At 35.6% G+C, this 23829-nt stretch overlaps 1 protein-coding gene across 4 annotated transcripts in view; it reads right to left on the bottom strand.

The window, feature by feature from the left end:
* The window catches only part of DACH1 (dachshund family transcription factor 1), a 352602-nt gene that overhangs the window by 20576 nt on the left and 308197 nt on the right, over positions 1–23829 (bottom strand). For 2 of the 4 annotated variants that reach the window (XM_058018353.1, XM_058018354.1), the window contains exons 8-11: positions 20443–20590; positions 15948–16091; positions 15411–15479; positions 11435–11501 (exon numbers count right to left, since the gene is read on the bottom strand). In XM_058018353.1, the coding sequence (XP_057874336.1) occupies positions 11479–11501; positions 15411–15479; positions 15948–16091; positions 20443–20590 (384 nt within the window). In that variant the 3' untranslated portion in view covers positions 11435–11478. The remainder of the gene's footprint in view (positions 1–11434; positions 11502–15410; positions 15480–15947; positions 16092–20442; positions 20591–23829) is intronic. The other 2 variants (XM_058018351.1, XM_058018352.1) reach the window with 1 other exon arrangement.

Here is a 23829-nt window from a genome sequence, read left to right as displayed (position 1 = left end):
ACTGATAAAAAGTTAAAATCTATGAAACCTTCCTACAACTACCTATTGCTTAACAACATCGATGCAGTATGTCCATGTTCCTAATTGGCTAAGAATGTGTCAAATATGTGGATGAATGAACACAATTCTTGTAAAATTCTGGGAAGTGCCTTCTTCCTTGACCATTAATTCTGTTGCTAGTCAGATGATCTTTTGAAACTTTTATTAAATGTGTCTATGTTAATGACTTCTATACAAACAAATATTAGAACTAACACCTCATATCATATCTGGTAGATTCTAGGATAGCCAAAAGATTTCCTAAAAATCTTTTGGCATTCAAATGCTGTTTACCCTTTGTTGGGATCTTCTTATTCTCCCTCCACACTGCTAACTTCTTTCTCAGTTTTACATTTTTTACTTCTTTCTCAGCTTTCTGGTTTAATTTCTGAGGGCTACAATCTTTCTCACACTGTCTCTCTCCCCATACTTTGTATCTGAGTAGTCTAATCCATAAACTGAATTTCAGTCACCATATCCATGTTGACAATTGACACAGTCCTTTGTACTCCAGGTCTGTTCCCTTCTGTCTGACATAAAGCCTCAGTCTGCTTTTCTGATCCTCTGTGTGCATGTGTCGCTGCTCTGACAATCTTAGTTTGAGAAAACAGAGCTGTTAATCATTCACCTCTTCAAATTCCTCCTCATCTTCCCCACTACTACTACTCTTAGTCACTATGAACTACTCTTTTAATCTTGTCTGCCAGTAAAGTTCAAAATCAAGGCATCCTGTTTGTTTGTAACTTCTGACTCTTCATTACAACACAGTGTCTAAATTTATTCTCAAAAAAGTCTCTGCCCCTCATTCTCCTATCCCTCTTTCTAGCTATAAATTCACATGATGTTTCTCTTCATATCTCACCTACTAAAGTTTCTGTCTCAGTTGTATAAACAAATTTGTATGGCAAAAATATTTTCCTAGTCTGCTTCTTTGAATTGTCACTCTCTTCTAATTCCTTCACTGGCTCTTCCCTTTTAACAAGTAGAAACACAATACTTGAAAGGTTTTGCCTTACCCTTCACCTTGTGCATTACTCCTTATCAAAATGCTTCAAATTGGAGTGATACTTCCAAATAAGCATCCTCACAGTGCTGTCCACATTTAAGAAGACCCTTATGCAATGCTTACAAGATGAACTCACTACAGCACTTTAGGTCTGATGCCTGGATTTTTAGATGAGTCTGACAGAAAGACCTGAGATCAAGTATGCTGCCTGAATCCATAATGTGATGGGAATACAGGTTCATGGACATATATAACTTCCCATAAAAATCAAATGCACTTACCAGCACAGTTACTAACATCTCATAGTCATTATCTCCCCTCAGAATTTTGTGTAAAGTTTCAAGGAAAGTGACATCATTTGGTTACATTCCTTCAATAACTTTAGTTTACCTGGTCATGAATGGGACAGTAATTTCAATACTGTTGTAGGGGACATAGGTAGGGATGATCATACCAAAAGATTTAACTAATACTCTTGCCCCACTTCTGGCAAGAGATCAGTTTACCTCTTCAAAGAAATGTATTAAAATACTTTTTCACATAAAACACCGCTGCTGCCATAACACACTTGTGGACAGATTTGCATTTGATGGCTCAGATTCAATTAAATGTTACCTCTTCTTTGTGGTTTTGACTGAAACATTAAAAGGATGGTGTAGTAATGCACGCAGGCTTTCAGCTCCTAAAACACAAAAAGCTCATACTGGTTTATTTTTACTTCTATGAGTAAAAGTACAGCAGCTATTGAGCTTCTGTGTACACAAGAAAGCTGAAGAAAAAAAGTTCAGTGCAACTTTGGGTTAGGAAGCTGATGGGACCTACACTAATTAAATAATCAATTCTCCACTACTGTAGCTTCAAACCTTTGAAATGTCTTTATGAAAGGTGTTTTAACCAAACTGGTTATATTTATGTAGAAGTACCAGAATCTAGAATTTATGTCAGCTCTTTTTTACAAAAGATAAATATACAGGGTCAACTTGGTATATGACTAGCACTCATACAAAATCAAGTCATAATCAAATAATGGTAGGCAGCATATGTTATTGTATTTTCAAAGCTTTGTCTAACAAAGAAAAGACTTGAGAACACTTAGACCAGGTGCACTTTGTCATTACCCTGATATTCACAGAGGTTAGCTATCAGTCTGAGCAAGTGCAGAGCAGGCACAGATGATGTGCTCCATGTATTCTGCTAGCATGGAGTTTTGGGACATAAATCCTGTCCCTGATATTCAAGTTGGTAAATTCCATCTAGTTTCCCATATGTCTGTACAATGAGAAAGCATGACTATAGAATATATAAAAGGGAGGGCAAAACATGAAGGGCAGAATAAAATCTTGAGCTCTTGCAAGATTTAGGCTCAGTCTCTGTTATACCACAGATTTCTGATATATCCATGATCAAGCTCCTTAGCCCCTCTATATATAAAGATAATTGCTTTGTTCTGCATCACAGGAGTATTTCCTGATGTGAAGACTAAATCCATTAAAGACTGGAAAGTTGTTCAGATATTACAATGAAAAAATTTCTAGTAGATTTCCAGTTACTCTTGGCATAGCTCAAAACAATTTATCTGAGACAGCCACAAGGCTGCAAATTGGAATCAGTAGCACAAATAAAAAGTAAGTATCTATTTACTAAAACTGAAATTCATGCAGCAACATTATAATAGTTTAAGTTTCCACTGAAAATAAATAACCAAAATTTAACAAACTAATATTGGAGTAGCTAATTTTTTAAGAGTTAAAAAATTAGTGTTTTCCCATGAATAATCTGCCATTAAATAGTTTATCAGAACTATTATGCACAAACACCCTTTCCTTCATCTTGATGCCTGATTTTGTTTTGTTTCAATATACTTATTTACACTAGCAGTTGAAAGGATATACACACTTAATAAATACATTCTGTTGAATGTCTGCTGAAGACCAACTTTGCTTCATTACCTATTTTTAAAATATGATTACTCTTGCAAGCTTCATGGCCAAAATGAATTGCTTGTTTCAAATCTAAATGAAAAAGTACGTAGCTATGAAAAGACTTTAATATTGAATGTACAGATAGAAGTCAAAGATGTTCCAAAGAACAGAGAATGTATGAGAATATGCTAATACACATTAGCAAAGTTCAGGGCTGCCACATCCAGGACCATTTATCTATTTGGCCAAGGAGCTGATTTTGAGTCACACATGGTAAATATTATCAGATCCTTTTGAAAGTCAGTCAGCTTGAGACTCTTTAGAAATAATTAAAAAAACACCCACAACTTCTTCTCCCTACTTGACTTTTTCCTGTCTCAGTCAAATGCTATGTTAAATACAAGCTAGTCCACAAATAACAGGGGAGCAAGATCTAGAGAAATTATCTCATGAATGTTTGTGTGTAAAAATTATAGGAGTGGCATAGCATAATTCCCTTTAGAATTAACACAGTGATAAATATATTTTTATTAAATATATACAATAAACTATGAATTTCCATTTAATATAACCCAAGTGTAGAACGCTGTATGTTCAAAGGCATTCTAAATGAGCAAAAGGGGTTTGGTTCAACATCTGCTATGACTTGAGTCAGACTTCCACATCCTGTGAGGCTGCTTCCAGCTGCTGCTCCAGAAAGGCCTGGATGTTTTGGAAGCGTGATGCAGATCTCACAGATGCACTGCAGCACCTCAAACAGCACAAGTCATCTACTTGTGGACAAGCAAATAACTTTTAAAATAGTGCAAGAATTAAAGTTAAAAAAAGAATATCTTAACTTCCCTCTGAAAACCTCATTTCAGAGTTTCAGACATGCAGGGATAAGATAGAAAATCTGCCTTGGTAGATTAGCTCACATAGAGCTTGCTTAGAAATTTTTTCTTCTTTGATGCAGATGGCGGCTGATAGTCAAAAAAGGCTATTGAATAGGATGGTGACTATTTGTATTTAATGGTTTAAGTCTCAATTAACTTGAAATTCAAGTTATTTCAATGTTAAATTGAAATATTATCTGGATTGGATGCTTCTTCTTACCTACTCAAGCTGTAGCACCTTTCAGGAAGGACATATGGATTTCCCTGTCTAATAGATTTCCTCTTATGTGTGCTAAATGGATAAAGTAACTTCCTGGCTATTAGTCTACATTACTAGTTCTCCAAAGCACAGCATTTTCAGAAGAACTGAAAATATTACTGTTATTTTGGTGCAAGAGTTGTCTCCCTCATTCTTCACAGAAGTCACAGGGGAAGTGCATCTATTAAAAAAATCCCAAATCACTAAATATTTTGACATATGTTGATGGTGAGGTCTTAAGGATTAAATAGAAGAATGCAACAGTAATACTGAAAGATGAAATTAATTTATATGGGTATAATATACAAACATCAGGAAATTTTAAATCTTTATAGAGCTTAAAAAACTAATGCCAAGAAACAATCCTCTTTATGACATATCTTAACATGACATGATGTGATGCTTCTTTCCAGCACTCGTCTATGATGTAGAAAATGTGGTGGAGGGAAAAAAGAACATAAGAAAAAGAGACAGCTCCCTACACATTGCCTATCAGTATAGGCAAATACTGATAAACAGCTTACAGCCAGCAGGTCTAGCTCCTCAACCAACCTCAGAACATTCAGCATTATAGTTCAGCCATGAATGAACTAGAAATCCACTTTATTTACACCTGTTTCATGGTAGGCTATAGAAATACTGTTTGACTGAAACAACGTTGTTTTAATCCATTTTTCATCCTGGTTTATAAAAAAATCAAGCCTTTTAGTTCTTCCTCTAAAAGGGAAAATGCTATTTATCTTTTAGCTGATGAGACTATACTAGAAATATATATTCTACCTGCCTGATCAGGGGTTTCAGTCACCTTCTGAGGGAGAAGATGAAGGGAACACAGTACTTCTGGGAAACAAAAATACCTACGATGGTGCCTTGCAGTGCCCAACCTTCCCAGGCAGCAAGACAACTGGGGTGACCCCAGAAGTCTATTATGTAAGAATTCATCTATCCTATCCTTCCGTCTTTGAGTAAGATGAGCATGTAGGATGAATGAAAATGAAAGTCAAAACAATTCTATATAAAGCCTCTGGAGCACAATGTGGGGTCTTTTTAGTATTCATATTGTCCTGAATTTTCCCACTTGACTCTGTTCATGCTTAGTCATTAATTTTACATACAGTTTCTTTAAAAGTGAACTAAAGCACAATGTTGGAAGAAGATCTGATTGATTAACCATTCATCTCAGTAGAAAAGTCAGGAACATATCTGATTTCCATCAGCTCCATATTCACGCAGCTATAAAATGAGATGTAAATTGCAATAGATAGCAATTTCAAATAAAATGTGAAATTTTTTATGTAAGAGTATATGTTGAATGAGAAAGTTGAATAAGAGTACTTTGCAACATATATATAACTGTATATTCACTCTGTGCCTTTCCTTTGCTTTTTGGGTAATAGGTAATAGGATTATGTACCTTGAAGTTTAAAGGTGTAGCTAACAATGACCTATGAACACTATGAAACAATTGTCTATTTATAGGTTACTGCCTGCAATCAATATCACCTTCTGTTTAAGTTAATCAATGTTGTCTTTAATTGATTAGCTTGGGTTGAAAACCTGCCAAAGTGCTGACTCCTGGGCAGGTGGATAGGGAACTTACTTATTGCTGTTTGGTTTCCATGCATTTTAAGATAATTTCAGTATTTATCCATGGTCAATGAAATATGAAACAAAATAAATCTTTAACGTCTGTTTCCTCATCAAGTATTCCAGTATCAACACTAAAAGACAGATGAACTAGCAAGAGATGTTTTAAATGTCTACTACAGAATCTAGGTTTAAAAGCTAAACTATATTGGATAGTCTGTCAAGCCAAAAAAATCAGTAAAACAAGTGTCTTTAAAACTCGTGAGGTGGTAAAGCCAGTAAGGCTGAGGGGAAATAAAATGTTTAAATTAGTGTGCATAGAGAGAGCCAAGCTCTTTCTAAAATGTATAAAAATTAAGAGAACCTATTTTCAGAGATGTATCTTCTGCAACAGTAATGAAATTCAAGGTGGTGCACACAGATTAATGTTGTTATTTATTATTATGTATATAATTTCATTGAAGTGAATAGCACTGTTCACATGAATAATAAGTGCATGACCCTGACATTAATACAAGGTGTTACACAGTGAAGTCAAAAAGCAGCTGAAGTTTAACACACCAATCAAAAGGAAAATGAAGAATTATGTGTTACTGCAAATAAGAACAGTGTTGAACCAGCAAATATTTTATGAAGACTGAACAAAAATAAAATAGAATCAGGTGGACTATCCAAAGGGAGTTAGTAAGGCAGCTCCACTAAATGTCACTGAGGGTTAGACACCAATATTTTAACAGTGTCTCACCATTAAGACCATCACTAGGTCCGAAAATAAATTTTATTTTGAGCATTAGAAAGACAAAAGAGAAGAGCAATGCAGAAAACCCACTATCCTTTAGCTTCTATAATTGAACAGTGCATGTGCATACGTTTTCACCAATGCATCAATTTGTTTGTCAAACTCTGGCATGGAGAGAAGAATCAATAACAAAACAGCAGATATCACTCCCCAGTGGGTCACTATGGCTTTGCTCTGTTGTCTTTCCCACATGTTTCTGTTACCTCAAATAACTACTCTTACCCAGAGAGGTGCTAGAATAACCCAAAGGACAACAGTCACATTACAGAGACAGTCTTGTCTTATGCCTGCAGTTTACCAAAACTGTAGAGACTGAAACCAGTTGTCTACTGATCTTTAGAAACCTTAAAAATAGAAAATTTAATGAAGAAACCTGAAAATCAGACAGGCAAAAAAGAAAAATGCAAAATCTATCCATCAGATTGCTGAAAGTCACATTTTCACAAGACATGTTATTTCACATTGGCAGACCTTCAAAGTGCTTCTTGACTCTTAAGCTGAATAAAAGAATTTTTATTGGCAAATTAAATGTAAATGATTAGGTTTTTTGCTTGTTTGTTTTTTGGCTTTTTAAAATTTATTTTCTTTTTGTTTTAGTTTGTTTTTGTTTTGCTTTTTTAATTCGGCCTAATGGACTAACAGGCTAAGTGACCTAAAAATCACAGAAATGTTCATCTCCAAACAAGTCAGTCCACTGTTTTGTCATTGCTTCTTCACAGAACCTTTCTATATTTCTGTGGGTCTAGAATAGTCAGCTGTTTGTTTCCATAAACAGCCTAGCTAAGTAGCAGATGTTTCCTTGGGCAGTTATTCAACATATCTAGAAAAAAAATCCCTTTGCCTTCCAGGCTTCTGACAGCTTTGTTTCCAGCTCCTGACTTCTTTTCCCTGCTGAAATGTTCAACCTTTATAGCAGGCCTGTACAACAGGTGGGCTGTGGGTCTCTTGCAGTTTGAAAAACCATTTGTTTGGCCCTTCAGCTGCTGAGAAGCATCATGTACTGTTTGATTTGCCCAGCTGCCAAGAGGCAGCAACAAGATGTCCAGCAGAAAATGCATATCTCCTGGCTTGTCACTGATCCCTCAGAATGCATGCGCCTCCTAGTCAGCCAGCAGCCACATGGCTCCAGATCACAGACACACATTGCCTTGCAGGTCAAGGAAGTGACATATTAAGAAATATTTGGGATATTCAGAAGTAATACTTGGCAAGGGAGGAGGTGAAACAGAGGTGGAAGGAAAAAGAGAAAGCAACAATAGAGGGGAAGCTGAAACAGTGTTGAAATGGGTCGACAGAGAAGAAGGAATGTCATATGCGAAAATGAAAATGTATTTTCATTCTGCAAATGACCTAATACATTCATTTGAGAATTCTGGCTCTATACTAAACCCAAGCACCTTTCTGCTAGTAGTCCCATGCAATGCTAAGTGAGTAACAGCAAATCCATAGTTTACTAAATGGTGATAAAACCAGAATAACTAAGGAGCAAGTGTCAATTGAATAAAAATGCAGAATTTACAGGTTGATACACAAACAGCAGTTCCGAGAGTTTTAATATGGAAAAATTGCAAGAAAATTGTGGTAAAATGTATGAAGAATCAGGTGCTTTACTTAGGTTCAAACAATTAAAACTTTAGAGAACATATGTCCATTGTTTTACATGGCATTATGCAGATGGATGACCTCATCCTTAGGCAGCTAGGGATGCAAAATGGAATAATGCTTTTGATAAAGGGGGATGTGCAAAGGAACAGACAGAAATGCAGAGATAGGAGATAGAAGCTCTAAGGGAAAGATGCAATTCTTGAAAGGACTCTAAAGATAAAGGAAATGCACTTAGCACCGGTCATCACAGTCAGTATCATGCAGAAAATAAATGAAGAAAAGACTAAAGAGAAGACATGTACTGCAAATATACTGCAAAGAATAGTGATATCTCTGGAAAAGAAATACATGTTCCGTCATTTGAGGATATTGAAAACTATTTATAAAATATCATTAGTTAATTTGAGAGTAGCCATGCACTGGAAAATGCATCCTCTCTACGCTCAGCAGGCAAAAGCAACCTTCTCTAAATCTAAAAACATGAACTCATAAAAATACTCAAGATTTACAGAAATTAGGACAAGTCTGATGTGATCGAAATTGGAAATAAGGACAGAAAATGTGACTGGGGGAGTGACTGAGACTGGCTAAATACATACAAAGAAACACAGAAACCAGGGCACTGGAAGACACTGAGAAATAAAGTACTAAAAGTGACAGGCTGACAATAACTGCAACTGAAGTTGGGGGACTGAATTATTTACATTATTAGACAAGAACAGAACCCAGTGGTTGAGAGTACAAGACAAGAGGGGAGACAGAACACATGACAAGAAAGTCAAGCAAAGTCGTATGAGGTTTCTTATAACGAAAAGTTGCAGTGAGTAACTGGACATGTGGCATGTGGATACAATGTTATGAGTCAGTATTGACATCTGGATCTTGATTAGCAAGAGTATTAGGCAGAAGAAGTCAAAACTTTAGGGACTGGAATTATGACTGGATATAAAAAGAAACTTGCCTTGAAAGGTGTAAGGAAAAAAGGATCAAGGAAGAAATTAGAAAATTTGGAAGTTGTTATTAATGTTGATAGAAAATCCAGAAATGAGGGAGAGCCAAGAAAAAGAAAGCTTGATGGAGACACTGTTCGAGGTGATACAGGTTGCAAGAAAAATGAAAGGAAGATTCTGTGTCCAAGAGCACAAAATGTATCCCAAAATTGTCTTTATCTCAGCAAGTATCTGTAAAACTGCCATAGCAAAATGGTCATTCCTTAGGCCACACTCATATTTTGGCATTACAGTTTATCAGCTGCTTGGTTAGCTTTATCATTGTTAATCTTAAAATTCAATTCCATATGGTTTTCAGATGTTGTCTCACAGTGGAACTTCTAACTTTGCAGTTTACTTGTTAAGAAGACAACCCTAGGAGACAGTTACCTTGGACATTAGTGAAGGAAAGCTCTCAGCTGTTAGGAAATGCCAAAATTAAGATTTAATATATGGAAGAAATTTTTATAATAATTTACAACTATTCTCTAATGCATGATGTCTAACTATGGAAATATTATACACAAACCAAGTATTATATAAAGCATTACAAGACACACTGACCACTGAAGATGAAGAAAATATTGGATAGATATCCCTTTATTCACCTATATTTTTGCCCCTGCACTGAATGAGACAAGGTACTGTGAAAAATACAGTATCTAATCACATAATTAAAGATTGTATCATGACACATACACAGACGGTTGAACAAAGGTGCGGAAGACAACCTTAATTCTACCACTTCCTAATTTTGGAATGCTTGACTTCACAGCCTTGATAATGGCCTTTTCCAATAAAGTTTTTGATCTCATAAAAAATATCATCACATATTTCCACATGCTTTTGTCCAAGATTTATATATCAGAAATAGATCTGTGTGCAGAAGCTTCACAGAACCACCAAAAGTTCCTTTTCATTGTGGAAGTCCTTCAGATACCCATCTTTCAAACACAAATATAACAAGCAAGAATCAAGGACTATCAGTTGCTGAGATTATTACGTGGATTTTGCTTGTTGAAAAATAGATTAAGCAAGTTTCAAACCAATGCAGAAACAATTTAGGTTATGTTTCAGGGCAAAAGACTAAAGCTGCATATAAGCAAATTTTATTAATGTGGAGGGCAACTGCAGGGCAGCTTTCCCCTAATATTTGGGCAGCAAAATGCACACTTGCAATCAGCAAATTTAAATCATACTTTTTTTCTTGTTCTCGTTCAGCAGCCTGCAAAGGAACCTCAGAGATGACCAGTGTGCTGAGTTGCTGTTATTTTCTTACTCTATTCCTGGATCTGTTCAACATCTCTACTTCCTGCCTTGTCCTTTCTAGGAGGGAAAAAAGACAGATGGCCCTGGAAGGTTTTGTGAGCATGGTAGCTGAGGGTCTTTTTCTTACACCAGGAAGGTATAAACTGAAACCACTTAGCATTACACTTAACTGAACTGTTAATATGAGCCTGGAGAAGAAGTGGAGAACTAAAGTAAGGGAGGATGTCAGTGGGAAAGGGCTTAGAAAGGGTAAGTTCCTTTGGCTAAGGGACAGAGAGAGTAGATAACAGACACATTTGAAGAAAGGCTGATAATGTGCTGGAAGAAAAAAATAATACTTGCAGCAGAGTAAGGAACCGAGGTGTGAAAATCTGACCAATGGACAAGGAGGATAAATTTTAAAGGGCCTCTTGCAACAAAAACAAACATTTGGGGTGAAAAAATAGATAGAACTGAGAATTCAGGGAACTGAGCAGGGTAAGAAGACTTGGGAGAAAATGATAGAGCTGATTTCAGGAGCAGCTGGAATGACAGCATGCAGAAGTTGGAAATTATTTGGAAGAAAGCAAGAAAGAAACTGAGGCAATTGCTAGTAATTTAAATAAATGGAAAAGACAAAAAACAGCAGCATGAAAGAGGGAAAATTTGATTAATCTTCCTCTTCTTACCAACAATAGTTTTGGGACAACAGCATAAAACCATTTGTGAGCAATTTGGCAAAAGGAACATATTACAGGAACATGACAAGGAAAGAACAGTCAATGGTGAAGATGGTGCAGAACTAGAATACTTTTAGAGGATTTTAGATAATGTGTGGATTGGTGTTTAAACAGAATGAAAATGAAGGTACAGGACTTGGGAGGGAAACTACTGGGAGATAGAAAATTGGGAATGTGGGATACATAGAGGAAAAGAAAACATAATAATGTAGGCAGGCAAATACATGGTAAGCAACCAGATGGAGAAGAAAATTCAACGGAAATAAGAAAGTAAAAGCGGCAGTAAATGTCATTGTTCTAGAGCTTAGTAAGAGGTCTGTTAACAAAACAGTATATAAAAGTCAAACATTATCTTTGTATGGTACCTTTTTGTGTGGGATGAGGGGGTCTTGGGAAACCGGATTGGGAGCTAGGCATAGGCATCTAGTGAACCTACAATATGTATGGAGAAGAGGATAATCTGCTTTATTATTATTTAAAACAGAAGCAAAGAAAACATTTAAAACCAGTGTCTTCACCAGTTCCTAATAGCTTATTATCTCCTTCTATTGCTCAAAAAATACATAAGTACATCCGAGACCTAAATTTGAATTATTTATTATGACTATTTGTTAACATTTTATGGATATTGCAGCAAACTGTTATCTACTCCATATTTAAAAAACTCAAACAACACCCTAAAATACCCTGCATTGCTTCTTTTTATAGTCTTGTATTCAAATTCCTTTTATTATTGCTCCCATTTTACAAAAGACTTTACATGCACTAAAAGTGAATCTAAATGAGTGCTACATGACGAAAAAATAGAACAGAACATACCCCCTTATTGACAAATGCAATTATCCCCTACGCTTAAATTAGTTCTATTCCTTACTCTTCAAAGTGATACTTAAAAATAGCAACATTAGATATAACTTCAAGTTGACAAGTATCAATTTATTTATAATAAATAGTAAACAAAATCTTTAGTTTTAATTATGATTTTCTTGCATAATTTTTTCTTAAATGCTGAAATTACACTTTGTATTTCAATTATATCACTTCCCTACAGAGCACTGAAGCTTTCCCACCTTTGTTTGCTTAGTTATAAAACTACATAGCATGCTCAAAACAGTAAATTGAAAAATGATTGTGGATAAAAAGACTATTACCCCAGGCATGCTTAGATACTGAGACACTGATATATTTTTCAGAGGAATAAGAAAGTATTTCCCTAGTAAGAATTTTTTCCCCAGAACCTGAAAGATGCAAAAGGTGGTATTATATGTTTAATTATGGAATATACTATATAATAGAATATAATAGATATTTTTATATAATATTTCTTCTATGGTGCATAGCAAAGTATACAAAATATCATTTACAAATAAAATGACACAATTGAAATTTTGTATAATTGTGACAACACGGTCTTTGTTCCAAGAAAGTACTGGAAAATGTTTCAAAAGCTTTTGTAGAGTTTTGCAGATAAAGGGCCCCATGTGTACTGAGCATGCTTTATTCCAGTGCTTCAGGAATGAAGTGGTTCTTTCCCTGCAATTCTTTCTCCTCACTCCTGCCTACAATTGTCATGCTAAATACTGAAACTGGAACAGAATGCTCTCAGTGCTTCCCTCCCTGATATCCAGGCAAGTACACATAAGAAAAGAAACAGAAATGTACTGAAACCAGTAGGGAATGTGAGCCTGCCCAGGAAGACGGGGGAAGCAGACACTACAGATGGAGATGGGTTTGCAGCAGGGAAGGCTGATAACAGGGAATGTCAATGCAGCCCTTGAAATGCCTGGGTAAGGGGAGGAGGCAACAGGAAGGGTCAGACAGAGCCAGGAGGTCACGGAGAGAGAAAGAGTTTGGGATTAAGGGAATGATCAGGGCGGCATGAGACTAAGCTCAGAAGAGAATGATGGAAGAATGTGAAGTTGGGTGAAAAAGAAGAGTAATGTAATGTATAACAAGGAAAAGTGCCACATTAGCAATTGACAGAAGGTGGGATTGGAGGGAGGAGGAAGAAAGAAGAAGGAACTGGGACAGATACACAGGGATACATAGCAAGGGAGACAGAGAAAAGGGAGTTTATGCTAAAAGGAAATCCTCCTTCCAATATTGGAAATGAACACAAAGAGTCCTGACATTTGGCATGACTTGCCTGCTATTAACTGTTTCTTAAACTATTTCTGAAGCCTGTCACCCTATAAGGACTGATTTACATTGACAATATGTTCCTACATCTACATTTGTGTTGTAGGGTTACATATTGCACTGGATCTGAAAGTTCTGAACTGCTGTATGATGATTGAGCTGAATGCATTACACTGAAAGACATGAAAACTGTATTTCTTGCTTCTTCTTTCCTTTTTCTTAAAAAACCCCTGCTTTAGTTATATGTTGAGAGTACAAAGTAGATATGGGAAATGACAGAATTAAGGTTGCCTTTGCAAAATGATTCAATATCACAATCAGAAAATATCATGGTCCAGTCTTGAACTAAATAATCATCTGTGGATTTTAGTTTTGTTTTTAATGTGTATCACCTGGGACAGAGGAATCAAGGAAAAGTCATTACTGGGAATGTCTCCTGTAAATCCTTGATTTCCCTTATTGCAAAAATGGAAATATATGAAATGAGCAAGAGGATAGCTGGGAAAGAATGCATAGTCATTGTTCAAAAGCTGAAGTGCTATTCCTATATAGCGTGGGATAAATCCTTTAGAATACATGCTCTCAAATTTGTGTTGCTCATATTATAAATATCCAACTTCATATTTCAGCCTACGAGCAAGACCAAATTCAACAGGAAGAGTGATTTGATTGCACCTGCATGCTTCTGCCAAAAATGCAAATTTTTCTGAAAAATTAGGTCCTTCATACTTGACAGTTAAGCAATATGTCATCTTAATCTGCATTTGACTCTGTTTCCCAGCTATCAAATTGGAATACTCCAAATTTCACTTCCTTGCAAGAATGTTCTGAAGATGGAGTAATTAATACTTGCAATGAGTACAAGTACTGCAGCGACCAGTGCAGCAGCATGGCCTCCCAAGAAATCAGAAGTCTGTTTTAGCATCAAAAGAAGTAACAAAATGTCTCAATTATAACAAAATTAAATAATGGTGGAATTCTTACTAAATTAATTACATCAAATGGTGCTTTGAATAATGTGCATGTTTTATGGGAAGGAAAGCAGGATTCTGGGGTAACAGACCTCATAACATGTACTCACTTCCCAGGCAACATTTAATCTGGCATATTCCAACTTCTGTGTTATTGACTCTGCAGACATAACTTGCTTTAAATGTCTTTGTTTATATATGTGTGTTTGTCTTTCATAAGAACTTATTGCATCTTTGGTATTTGTTTATAACCGTTAAATCCATTAAAATCTTCTTGACTTTTTTATTCTGTTGTTACAGCCTCCTTGCGGCACACCAGTAACAACTCCTTGGAAGTTAGGAAATGGGATTAAATAACATACAGAAGATGTCAAATGATACTGTTAGGATGATTGACTTCAAAATGCAAAATAAAGGCAATTGAGTGTGATTACTGGAGCTAATCCTTTTAGGCTTGCCTCTGAAAAATGCAGCTTCATTTACCATTGAAAACAATTGCTATTTTTATTGCTTAGTATGCATGGAGGTAGATTTAGCCTGTTGACAAGAACAGATATTATAACATAAATACTATCTTCAAAATTTGCTCTTTACTAATATCTTGATGTTTGCAATGTATATATACATTTAGATTCACAGGGGAAGTAATATGGCTCTCTTTAGTATTTCATGTATAATTTGCTCAGCAGATTTGTTTTATTAAAATGTAAATAATGGGATGTGGTAAATGAAAATTCCAAGATGGGAATAAACAGCTTATTTATTGTTAATGCTCAGAGTAGCTTATTGAAACACACCTTTCAGTAACTGCCACTGACTATTAGCTATGAAATTCTCATCATGCCTTGAATGTTACCCATTAGGCTTAGCCATTTGTACAGTTAAAAAGCTCAAGATGTTTCAAATATACCTTTAAAAACACTATTAACTCAAATCAAACTACACATATTCACAAAAACTGCATTCAACGTCTGAGATTCAAACCAATACTGCTTCAAATTAATTATTCTTCTTAAATTGCTCTGTATAAACAAAAATGACCTATTAATTTAAAGAAAATCTATCAGCACAGAATGTATTCTCTCTTATAAACAAGCAAGATGAACTTGACCTTGTTTGAACTTGTTTTGATGTGGCCCAGATGGTAGGCTACATGCTTGAATAGCAGTCTAAAGCTGAGGAAAAACTCATACAGCAAGATCTAGATTTATAGCCTTTTGCAAATTCCTACCTTGTATTGTCCTTTCAGCATCTGTTCTGCCCCCGCTGCGGTCAGCTTCTATCTCTGGGGTCAGAGAGTCTAGAAAGATAGAAAGGTAAGACTGACACATATTTCATTTGATTCTTATAGCCCTTTTTACAACCTGTTACTCCAGAGCTGAATTACAATACAATCAACCTTTGTCAGTTTTTTTAATGTTGAACAATGACTGGAGGCCAGGACAATTTTTTGTTAGACTGGGAAGATTAATGAGCAATAGATTTTTCAAGCATAAAGGGGGAGAGAAAAAAAGGAAGAAAAAAATTGAGTTCTCAAGCTAATAATATAAAATTGTCCTAGTCTGAACATTCTCTCCAGTGAGTTTATTTGCACATACCATATAAAGTAACAAAGCAATAAAGATAGAGGTATCATTTGAATGAAGGAAAGAAAAGAGATTTTCCTTTTTTTTCTCTTTCCATTGTGTGATAAATTTTTTATAAACAAAGATTCTTTTGGCACTTAAAGTGGAAGTTAATGGCACAGAGGCAAAAATTGGCTTCTTACCATTTAGGACCCTGAGACTATCTGTTGAAGCTGCCTGTTTCAGTGTTTGCTCTGCTTGCTCTCGTCGTTTAGTCTCAAATTCAAGTGCTTCCTGCAATTTCCTCTTTGCCTTCTTTTCCTTCTTTAGCCTTTTCTGAATTATTGCTGTGAAAGGAAAATAACATCAGTGCACTTCAGTTTGAATCTGAAACTTGGCTGCATGATGACCTATTAAGCGTCCTGAGAAACACTATAACTGAGATGTTCATATAAACCAATTAATTACACAATAACCAGTTAAATTACTTGAAATTTGTTGGAATCACCCTGGAATATTCTAAATGCTACTGTTCTGTATGACAGTATTAAAAACTGTATGTGTTATCAAGCAATTATTTTTTTTTAAACAAACAGCTGACAATCTGTGAATTTTCAAATCAGAAAACCTTGAAAACCAGCAATGGAATGTACTTTGTGAATCATCTGATGTAGATAAACCCCTGTCTCTGGAGGTGAGGGGGTTTTCAGGATTAATTTCACCATTTCTGTTTTTCATAGCACAGTTAACAGACACACAGTGATGCAGTTCTTGCCTCCCTGCAGCTTCTCGTGCATAAGAGGAGGATCCATCTGCCTGGGTCCTGGGCAGCCCCCACCCTGCTCTGGTCCTCATTTCTTGGGGAAAGGCCCTGAGTCTTCTAACTTCCCTCCAAGCTCTGCTTCCTGCAAGCCATCTGAGCTCCCCGTATTTATTTCTTTTCCACATTTCCATTGTGTCTTTCCTTTCTCTCTTTCTCACTTTCTGTTGGTGTCTGTCCCATCAGCCATCGAACCTTAAAGAACTCACAGCAAATCCTTTATGGGGCTGGATCCTTCAGTCAAATAAATATTAATATGCTTTGTCAAATGTGAGGGAAAATGTTAGTAAAGAAATGAGTATTTTGAAATAAAATGTACAAAGTCCTTATGTAGAAAAAATGTTTTCCTTCAATTTCTTCAGCTTCAACTCTTTAGGAAAAGGATGGCAAGTCCAGTATGGGTCTTCATCACAATTTTCTTTTCTATGTTACCAGTTACTTATAACCACAAAGGTAAGACTTGCAGGATCTCTAACTAAAGGAACATATTGCAAGTTACGCTCCTGATGGAAAAGGGTAAAGTCAAGCAATTTTTTCTACTCCATTAAACCAATGTGGACCTCTGAAGCAATCATGTAAAGGATAGCATTTTCTCTCCCACCACATCCTAAATGTTCTTATAAAGCACATTCAGGGTTTTCATGGTTGTGCATGTAAAAAGCTTTTTTGTCCTAAGATCTTCCTGGATAATCCTTTCCAGGACATTCTGTTATTTTGACACTAACTAAAAAATTATCCTAAAGAATTCTTTATATGCACCAGAAGAATTATCCTTACCAAAGCCAGACACTAGGAACTGTTAGGTTTGCATGTCAAGATCTATCTAGCCCTATATCTAACTGCAAAGGAACCTCTGGTATATGCCTAGGAATGAAGGCTGGAAAACACAAAAAAAAATTTCCACCAGTTCATACTCCCCAGGGACAGTAGACTGTGATGGTGGTATCATTCACAAAATGCAAATGATGAAACTTTTAAAGGGAACTGTCATTGTTATTACTCTTTAATTCATATGCTAAGAAGAACCACCTTTTAGATGATCTTGTATATTTTGTGCTGCCATACAGAACTGTTCAGGCACAAAATTAACATAAGCACATATCCTGTAGTCAGAATAACTACATAATTTACATCCAAGACTTTGGAATTTTGGTTCTTTCTCATTTTGTACAACACCAACTTACTTCACAGGCTAATTAGCTCATACTATCAAAGAACATCTAACATCTATACAAAGGCTAAACTAAATACATTTTGAATCATTGCATGGTTTTAATGTTTTCATTATAAGTACTTTGAAAGTGATTGCAATAAATGAGAAGGAAACATATGTTGCTTTCTGAATTAAAATGTCATCATGGCTGACACATTGTAGATGTGACTACAGCAGTCAGAGCCAGAATTAGCAAACCCTTACTGTGTAGCTGCTCACAGAAGAGATATTATCCTACTTTCACCAGTTGATGAGACACATCCTACAGCCTTAGGAATCACTAATTGGAAAATTTAAAAAGAAGGAAGGCAACAGTACAGTAAATAAGCAGCTCTGCAGAACATACAGTAGCAGCCGTGAATCCAACTGTCCATAAAGAAAGTCAAAAATACTCATCTGCAGCCACTAAACACTGCAGATTTATAAACAGATTTATAAACACTAAACAGAATTATATTTCACTTGTATTAACATGATGAGCAAAAGATAGAGAGATAGATGGATGGATGGATGGATGGATAGATAGATAGATAGATAGATAGATAGATAGATAGATAGATAGATAGATAGATAGATAGATAGATGGATGCTGCCTAATGCTGAAGATGCCCTTCACATGAAGGGTTTGACCTGTATGTGACACAGTGGCTTCTGTTCTATGCTGAAGCTTTTAAGTGTTTTTCAGTATTTTCATATGGTACCTCTTCACTTAGCAGGGAAGCTGGTACATTTCTCCCTTCTTGCTTATGCTTCCATTTAGACATGTGAAACTTTCTTTAAGACATGACACTTGCTATATGAAAAACTAATAGTAGGTAAAGGCTCCTATGCATTTTTCTGCCTTTAATTGAAAAATGAATTTGCACAATAATTACAACCTGGCCTTATTTTTTCTGTCTTATTTCGATCTTTTTATTTGAAAGAATAATCCATACTTTTCTTTCTTTTATACAGAAGTATCCACTAGCAGAGATAGTCATCCTCATTATATTTGGTTTGCTGCATACCACCATTAACTGTTCAAATCCATTCTTCTTTGGTCTGACTGTTTTCCCAGAGCAAGATTGTCATTAGAGAGATGCATATACAAAAGCAGGTAATGCATCATGCTGAAAATAATATTGCCAATTATTTCAGTAACCTGAACACAATAAGGGACTATCCCATGTTTTTTTCTTTGGCATACAACTTTGACTGAAATTCATTTTGCTTAATTTTATCTTTTCAAAACACATATGTCTAGTACAGACTTGTCAACCATGTGACCTCTGGAGTTAAAGGGAAGAGAAAGACATCTTCACAATGCAATTGACTCCACCTACTTATCTGAGAACAGGCTATAAAAGCTTCTTTTTTTATTGTCCAGAAAGAGAACTCCTATTCATTACAATGAGATGCCTGATTTGTAGATGGCAAAACCAAAGATCAGATGGGTTCCCCCTCAAACCTTTTCTGTTTTGCATGTGATTGTACAACTCTAAAAAGGAACATATATTTGAGCAGTTGTGAGAATGTTGTGAAGACTAACCAAATAATTTTATTCTTTTATCAAATTAATTTAGAAGTGTAAGTAATACAATTGCACTGAGCAGAATGAACCAGTTGTGGACAAAGGGATGACTCACTGCACAGGTATGAGAATTGTTAACAGCAATTGTCTTTCAAAATATGTTTTCATAAGTTAAAAAAAGGGTAATTAATGATGTGATAGTCCTCTCCTTTAATGGGTCAAGGCATGAAACAGGATTACATTGTGTACTCACTGCAAGCATGTTAGTTTAAGGCATAATGACATTGGCTGTGAATCCAATTGTTCTTGGGATTCTCTGTTTAGGCGGTTACCAGAAAATTAAACTGGACAAGAAGAGACTTCTAACTCCAGCCCTGCAAAAATTCACATCTGACTTGTCATGGTCTGAGTTAAACAGCAAGGGATTGCCAGAGGTTAACTGTCTTGCAAAGTAATCAGGCACTATTAAAGGGTGAGACATACAGAGACAGAGAGATGAATGCATAAAAAAAGATAGAAACATGCTTGTAATACAAATAGTTACTGCAAATCACTCCAAACTGTCTCACCTTCACCAACAATGTAATTATTTAAAAATCTCTAACACGTACAGGCTTTACAGTGGGCTGATGTTAATGCACAAATGCTACTAATGCTTCTGCTTCATCAAGAAAAACCTTCACTGTTACTTCTACAAACATGTCTTTTACCTACTGTGCATTATAAAGAGCTCATATATTATCATTATCTTTATATTTATTACATAGAGTTTGCCTAAATATGCATGATAAGAACAGAACAGAAAAACTTGTAGATTCCTAAATTTGATACAAATTGTATTAAGTAGCTATCCCTTTTCCTAATGATCACGACCTACAAAGGTCTGTTACAGCACATAGGGTATTTATAATTGCTTTTGTATTACTGATGTAACAATATTCAAGAAAAATGTTGAGAACAGGGACGATCCTTGCTCCAAATCTCATGAAGACCCTATACAAAATTAGGCAGGTCATAAAGCATCCTTCATTGCAGTCAGCTGAGACCTAACATGATTTAAGGGAGGTAAAATTTTGATAAAACACAGGCGTTTGATAAAAATTGTTTCCTAAGGAAATAAATAACAAGGTGTTTATGTCTGCTTAATCAAGGTACCTCTGTTCTTTTGCTCCACAGCCAACTGTTTTTCAAGTGTTTCCCTCAGTTCTCGTTCCCTGAAGAGTTCCATCTTCAGCTCTGTTTTCTCCAGTTGGACCTGTTTCTCTTGAGCTCTGGCATTGTCTATAGCAACCTTTAGTAGACCCTGTTCAGAGATAAAGTAAGATATTTGGAGAGTGTTAGAAGAGCCGACATAATAACTACTGTTATTTTTCCTTGATAGTGATGTGATATTTTAGAAATAAAAAAAACTTTCACAGGATCAAAGTTACCTATTATCAACAGCAATTTTTAACTGGAATTAACTTTTGAACAGGTGGACAAAAATTTGTAAAAAGATGAGAGTCAGCTTTTCTTAGAAAATGCAAACTCACCTCTGACTGTGCATATAACTCCTGTGAAAAACATACAGGAATATGTTTACTCCTCTTAAGAAAAATTGGCAATATCACAGTCACATCATACACAGAATCCAATCTCTAGTCCAACTCAAGCCAATGGAAATTAGCTAAAGGAGAAAGGCTCTTTTAAAGTCTTGCCTTCTTGCTCCTCATCCTTGTTAATTACTATTAATTTCAAATATTTACATATATCATTAAGGTTCCATGGACTATAGGTATATTGGGATAGTAAGGAAAGGACAGTCACAAAGCAGGAAGACGTCTCCGTTTTAGCAAGTCAGTTCCTTGATTTGTAGGATTATTATCTCACAGCAGAAACACAAAACACAATAATCTCTAGATTTCTTGACCTGAGATGGTGGATACAAACTCCACCTTTCTTTCGGTTGTTAGTGTATCAGAAAAAAAAAATTCAGATTATTTTAAGCTTCCTTTGAGAATTCTAACTTCAAAATTCCTTCTTCTTTTGCAAGGAAATCGGAGGAGCCTGGCACAGCTAATAGTGTATTATTAATAATATTAACTAGATAGGGCACTGAGACAGGGCATCAAAATATAAGGAGAAATGTAATTGAAATAAATGAACATGCAAATATCCTTTTCCCTTTCCCAAAAGCCTGGCCATCAGGCTCTTGGGTCTACACCCGAACCTCTCCTACTGAAGCTATCATAATAAAGTAGATAATTAAGCATGGATATTCATACATGAACCTCCATGGATATGAAACTAACTCTCCTATATCCTAGGCAAGACTCCTGATAACTTAACCCTAGAGATAATTTGACCCAACAGAGATTTAATTACTGATATAAAGCAAAACAATGCCAACTAAAGAGACAGACTACTACTCCCCAATGGTTTTGCTAGGGAAACATTCAGCTAACAGATGAAAGCTTCACACACAAGACCTGGTTTGAGCACTACAAACATAAAACCATGATGCCCCTCTCCCAAACAAGCTTCCTCACTCCTCAGCTACATTTCCCAAATTGGATTCTGGGTTGCATGTTTTTTCACATTTTTTTTTAAATATCTCCCAAAGAAGAATGAAAAAAGAAGCAAGTATAATGATGTTTGAGAAATAGAAAAATTATTTTTGTGAGTGTTTTGTGAGTCTCCACATTTATCCCACTAGTCTTCCCAGTGTCAATGATTGGTGTGAAATTTGTCTCCTTCAAAGTCCTCTTTTAGTTCTGTTTTCAGAGCCTGTTATTTTCAGTACTGCTCATCCTTCTTCTTAAACCATTGCCTCAAATCTTGTCATGTTCAGAGCTTAATGCTCTGCAGGTCTGTTACACTTCAATCTATTGAAGTCCACAGAAGCTGGAAGAACTCAGCATCTTCTGACTGCAAGGCCCAGATGGTCAACAAAATGGTATACACTAAATAGAGCTGAACTGTGTTTGGAAATATGGTAATAGTGGTAACACAACAAATGTCCTCACAAATATACTTAAAGTTTTAGCAGTTTTCTTTTGCTGTTGTAAAATAGCTAAATCACAAACGTCTTTTGGGTTGAATGTTAAATCAATGTTGAATGTTGAATCATTATTAGAGAAATACAAAGAAATCTACCTTTAAAGCTCTAAGTACACATGTAAAGCAAAATACAGTTTGAAATACTTGGGAAGTGTTTACAATCTATTTTTCAGAAGTTAATATTAATTTGAATTCTGTTCCTTTTGCATGGCCATGTTCTCCTATGTTTGGTATATTTGAATTAGTAAGAAATTGAAGTAGGAGCTGTTCATCATTACCTGCTACTGGCTTATGCTTAAACTCCAGAGGATTTTAATCTCCTCCTATCCTTCTCTTACTGGAACACGTGATTCATCCAAACCATAAATAAACCAGATCAAGAGAAATTACATGAAAAGTATTTGTTGATGAAAAGTGCATTGTCTAGTAAGTTTAAAGCTGCAAACACTGTCTTCCCAAATTCTTAAAATCCATCTTGTTTAACAATAAAATCAAGCCACTAAAGCAACTGCCATCTTTACTCAAATCAACTACATTCATGTACATGTTTCTTCTTCATCAGGAACAAACAATTAGTAACAAATGAAAGAGATCATTACATGAAGTGCCCTTTTAGATCACCCCAATTAAAACTTTAGTTTAGCTGTATTTTAATTCTAAGATACCAAATTCTAATTTTCTGCTCTGATTGCTCTTGTTGACTTATCTTTGAAAGATGTACTCTCGGTGCAAAGCCTAGAGATTATTTAGCAAGATGCCAATGTTGGCATCACTTAATGTGTTGATTGGTTGTATTATCAGTAGCAGTTTAAAATAAATTACTATTAAACTATTATTGTCCTTGGCTGAGAAAACACAATATTTTGGTGTTCTTTAAATATGAAGCAATCATTATGAATAAACATGGAGAATAACACTAGAGTGTAACACTGATGTGTGTAATTTTATATTAAGAATTGCTGCAAAGTATGAAGCTGCTAAAAGAATATTACATTTTCTATTGAGTTTCTGCACCACACTTTTCCCCCCAGCCTTTCCTTTTTTTTATACTTGCTAACATAGCTAATGGTAATACATTACCTATTGCTGCTGATTATGTCTGAAAAATATTAGCTTTTTGGAGCCAAGATTCACTAGGGACTACTTATAAGCTACACAAAATTAAGTTTCATTTTTAGAAGTTAAATCAGTGCACATCAGTAGGCATCCAACGTGAAAAAAAATCTGCACTAGAGCCAAACTGATGCATATAAAAAGTGCTGTTGCTGCCAATGACAGCACTAATGCAAAAATACTGAAAACATTCAATATCTCCCTTTATTCAGTGCAGAAGGGGCTGAGGAAAACTAAAAAAGTACAACATCTGAAAAATCATCAGTGCCCTCTGGAACAGGAGTAGCAATTTCAGAGTTGCATGAAATTCTATTAATTCTCCCAGTGGATCAGCTGTAGAAGATTATACAAAATGCAGTATGTCCAACTTGTATCTGCTATGGCTAATCC

The sequence above is a fragment of the Melospiza georgiana genome, chromosome 2 (genome assembly GCF_028018845.1).
Source record: "Melospiza georgiana isolate bMelGeo1 chromosome 2, bMelGeo1.pri, whole genome shotgun sequence".
Lineage (NCBI taxonomy): Eukaryota > Metazoa > Chordata > Aves > Passeriformes > Passerellidae > Melospiza > Melospiza georgiana.
The sequence above is the reverse complement of the archived record's forward strand: the minus strand, read 5'-3'. Positions and strand labels throughout refer to the sequence as shown.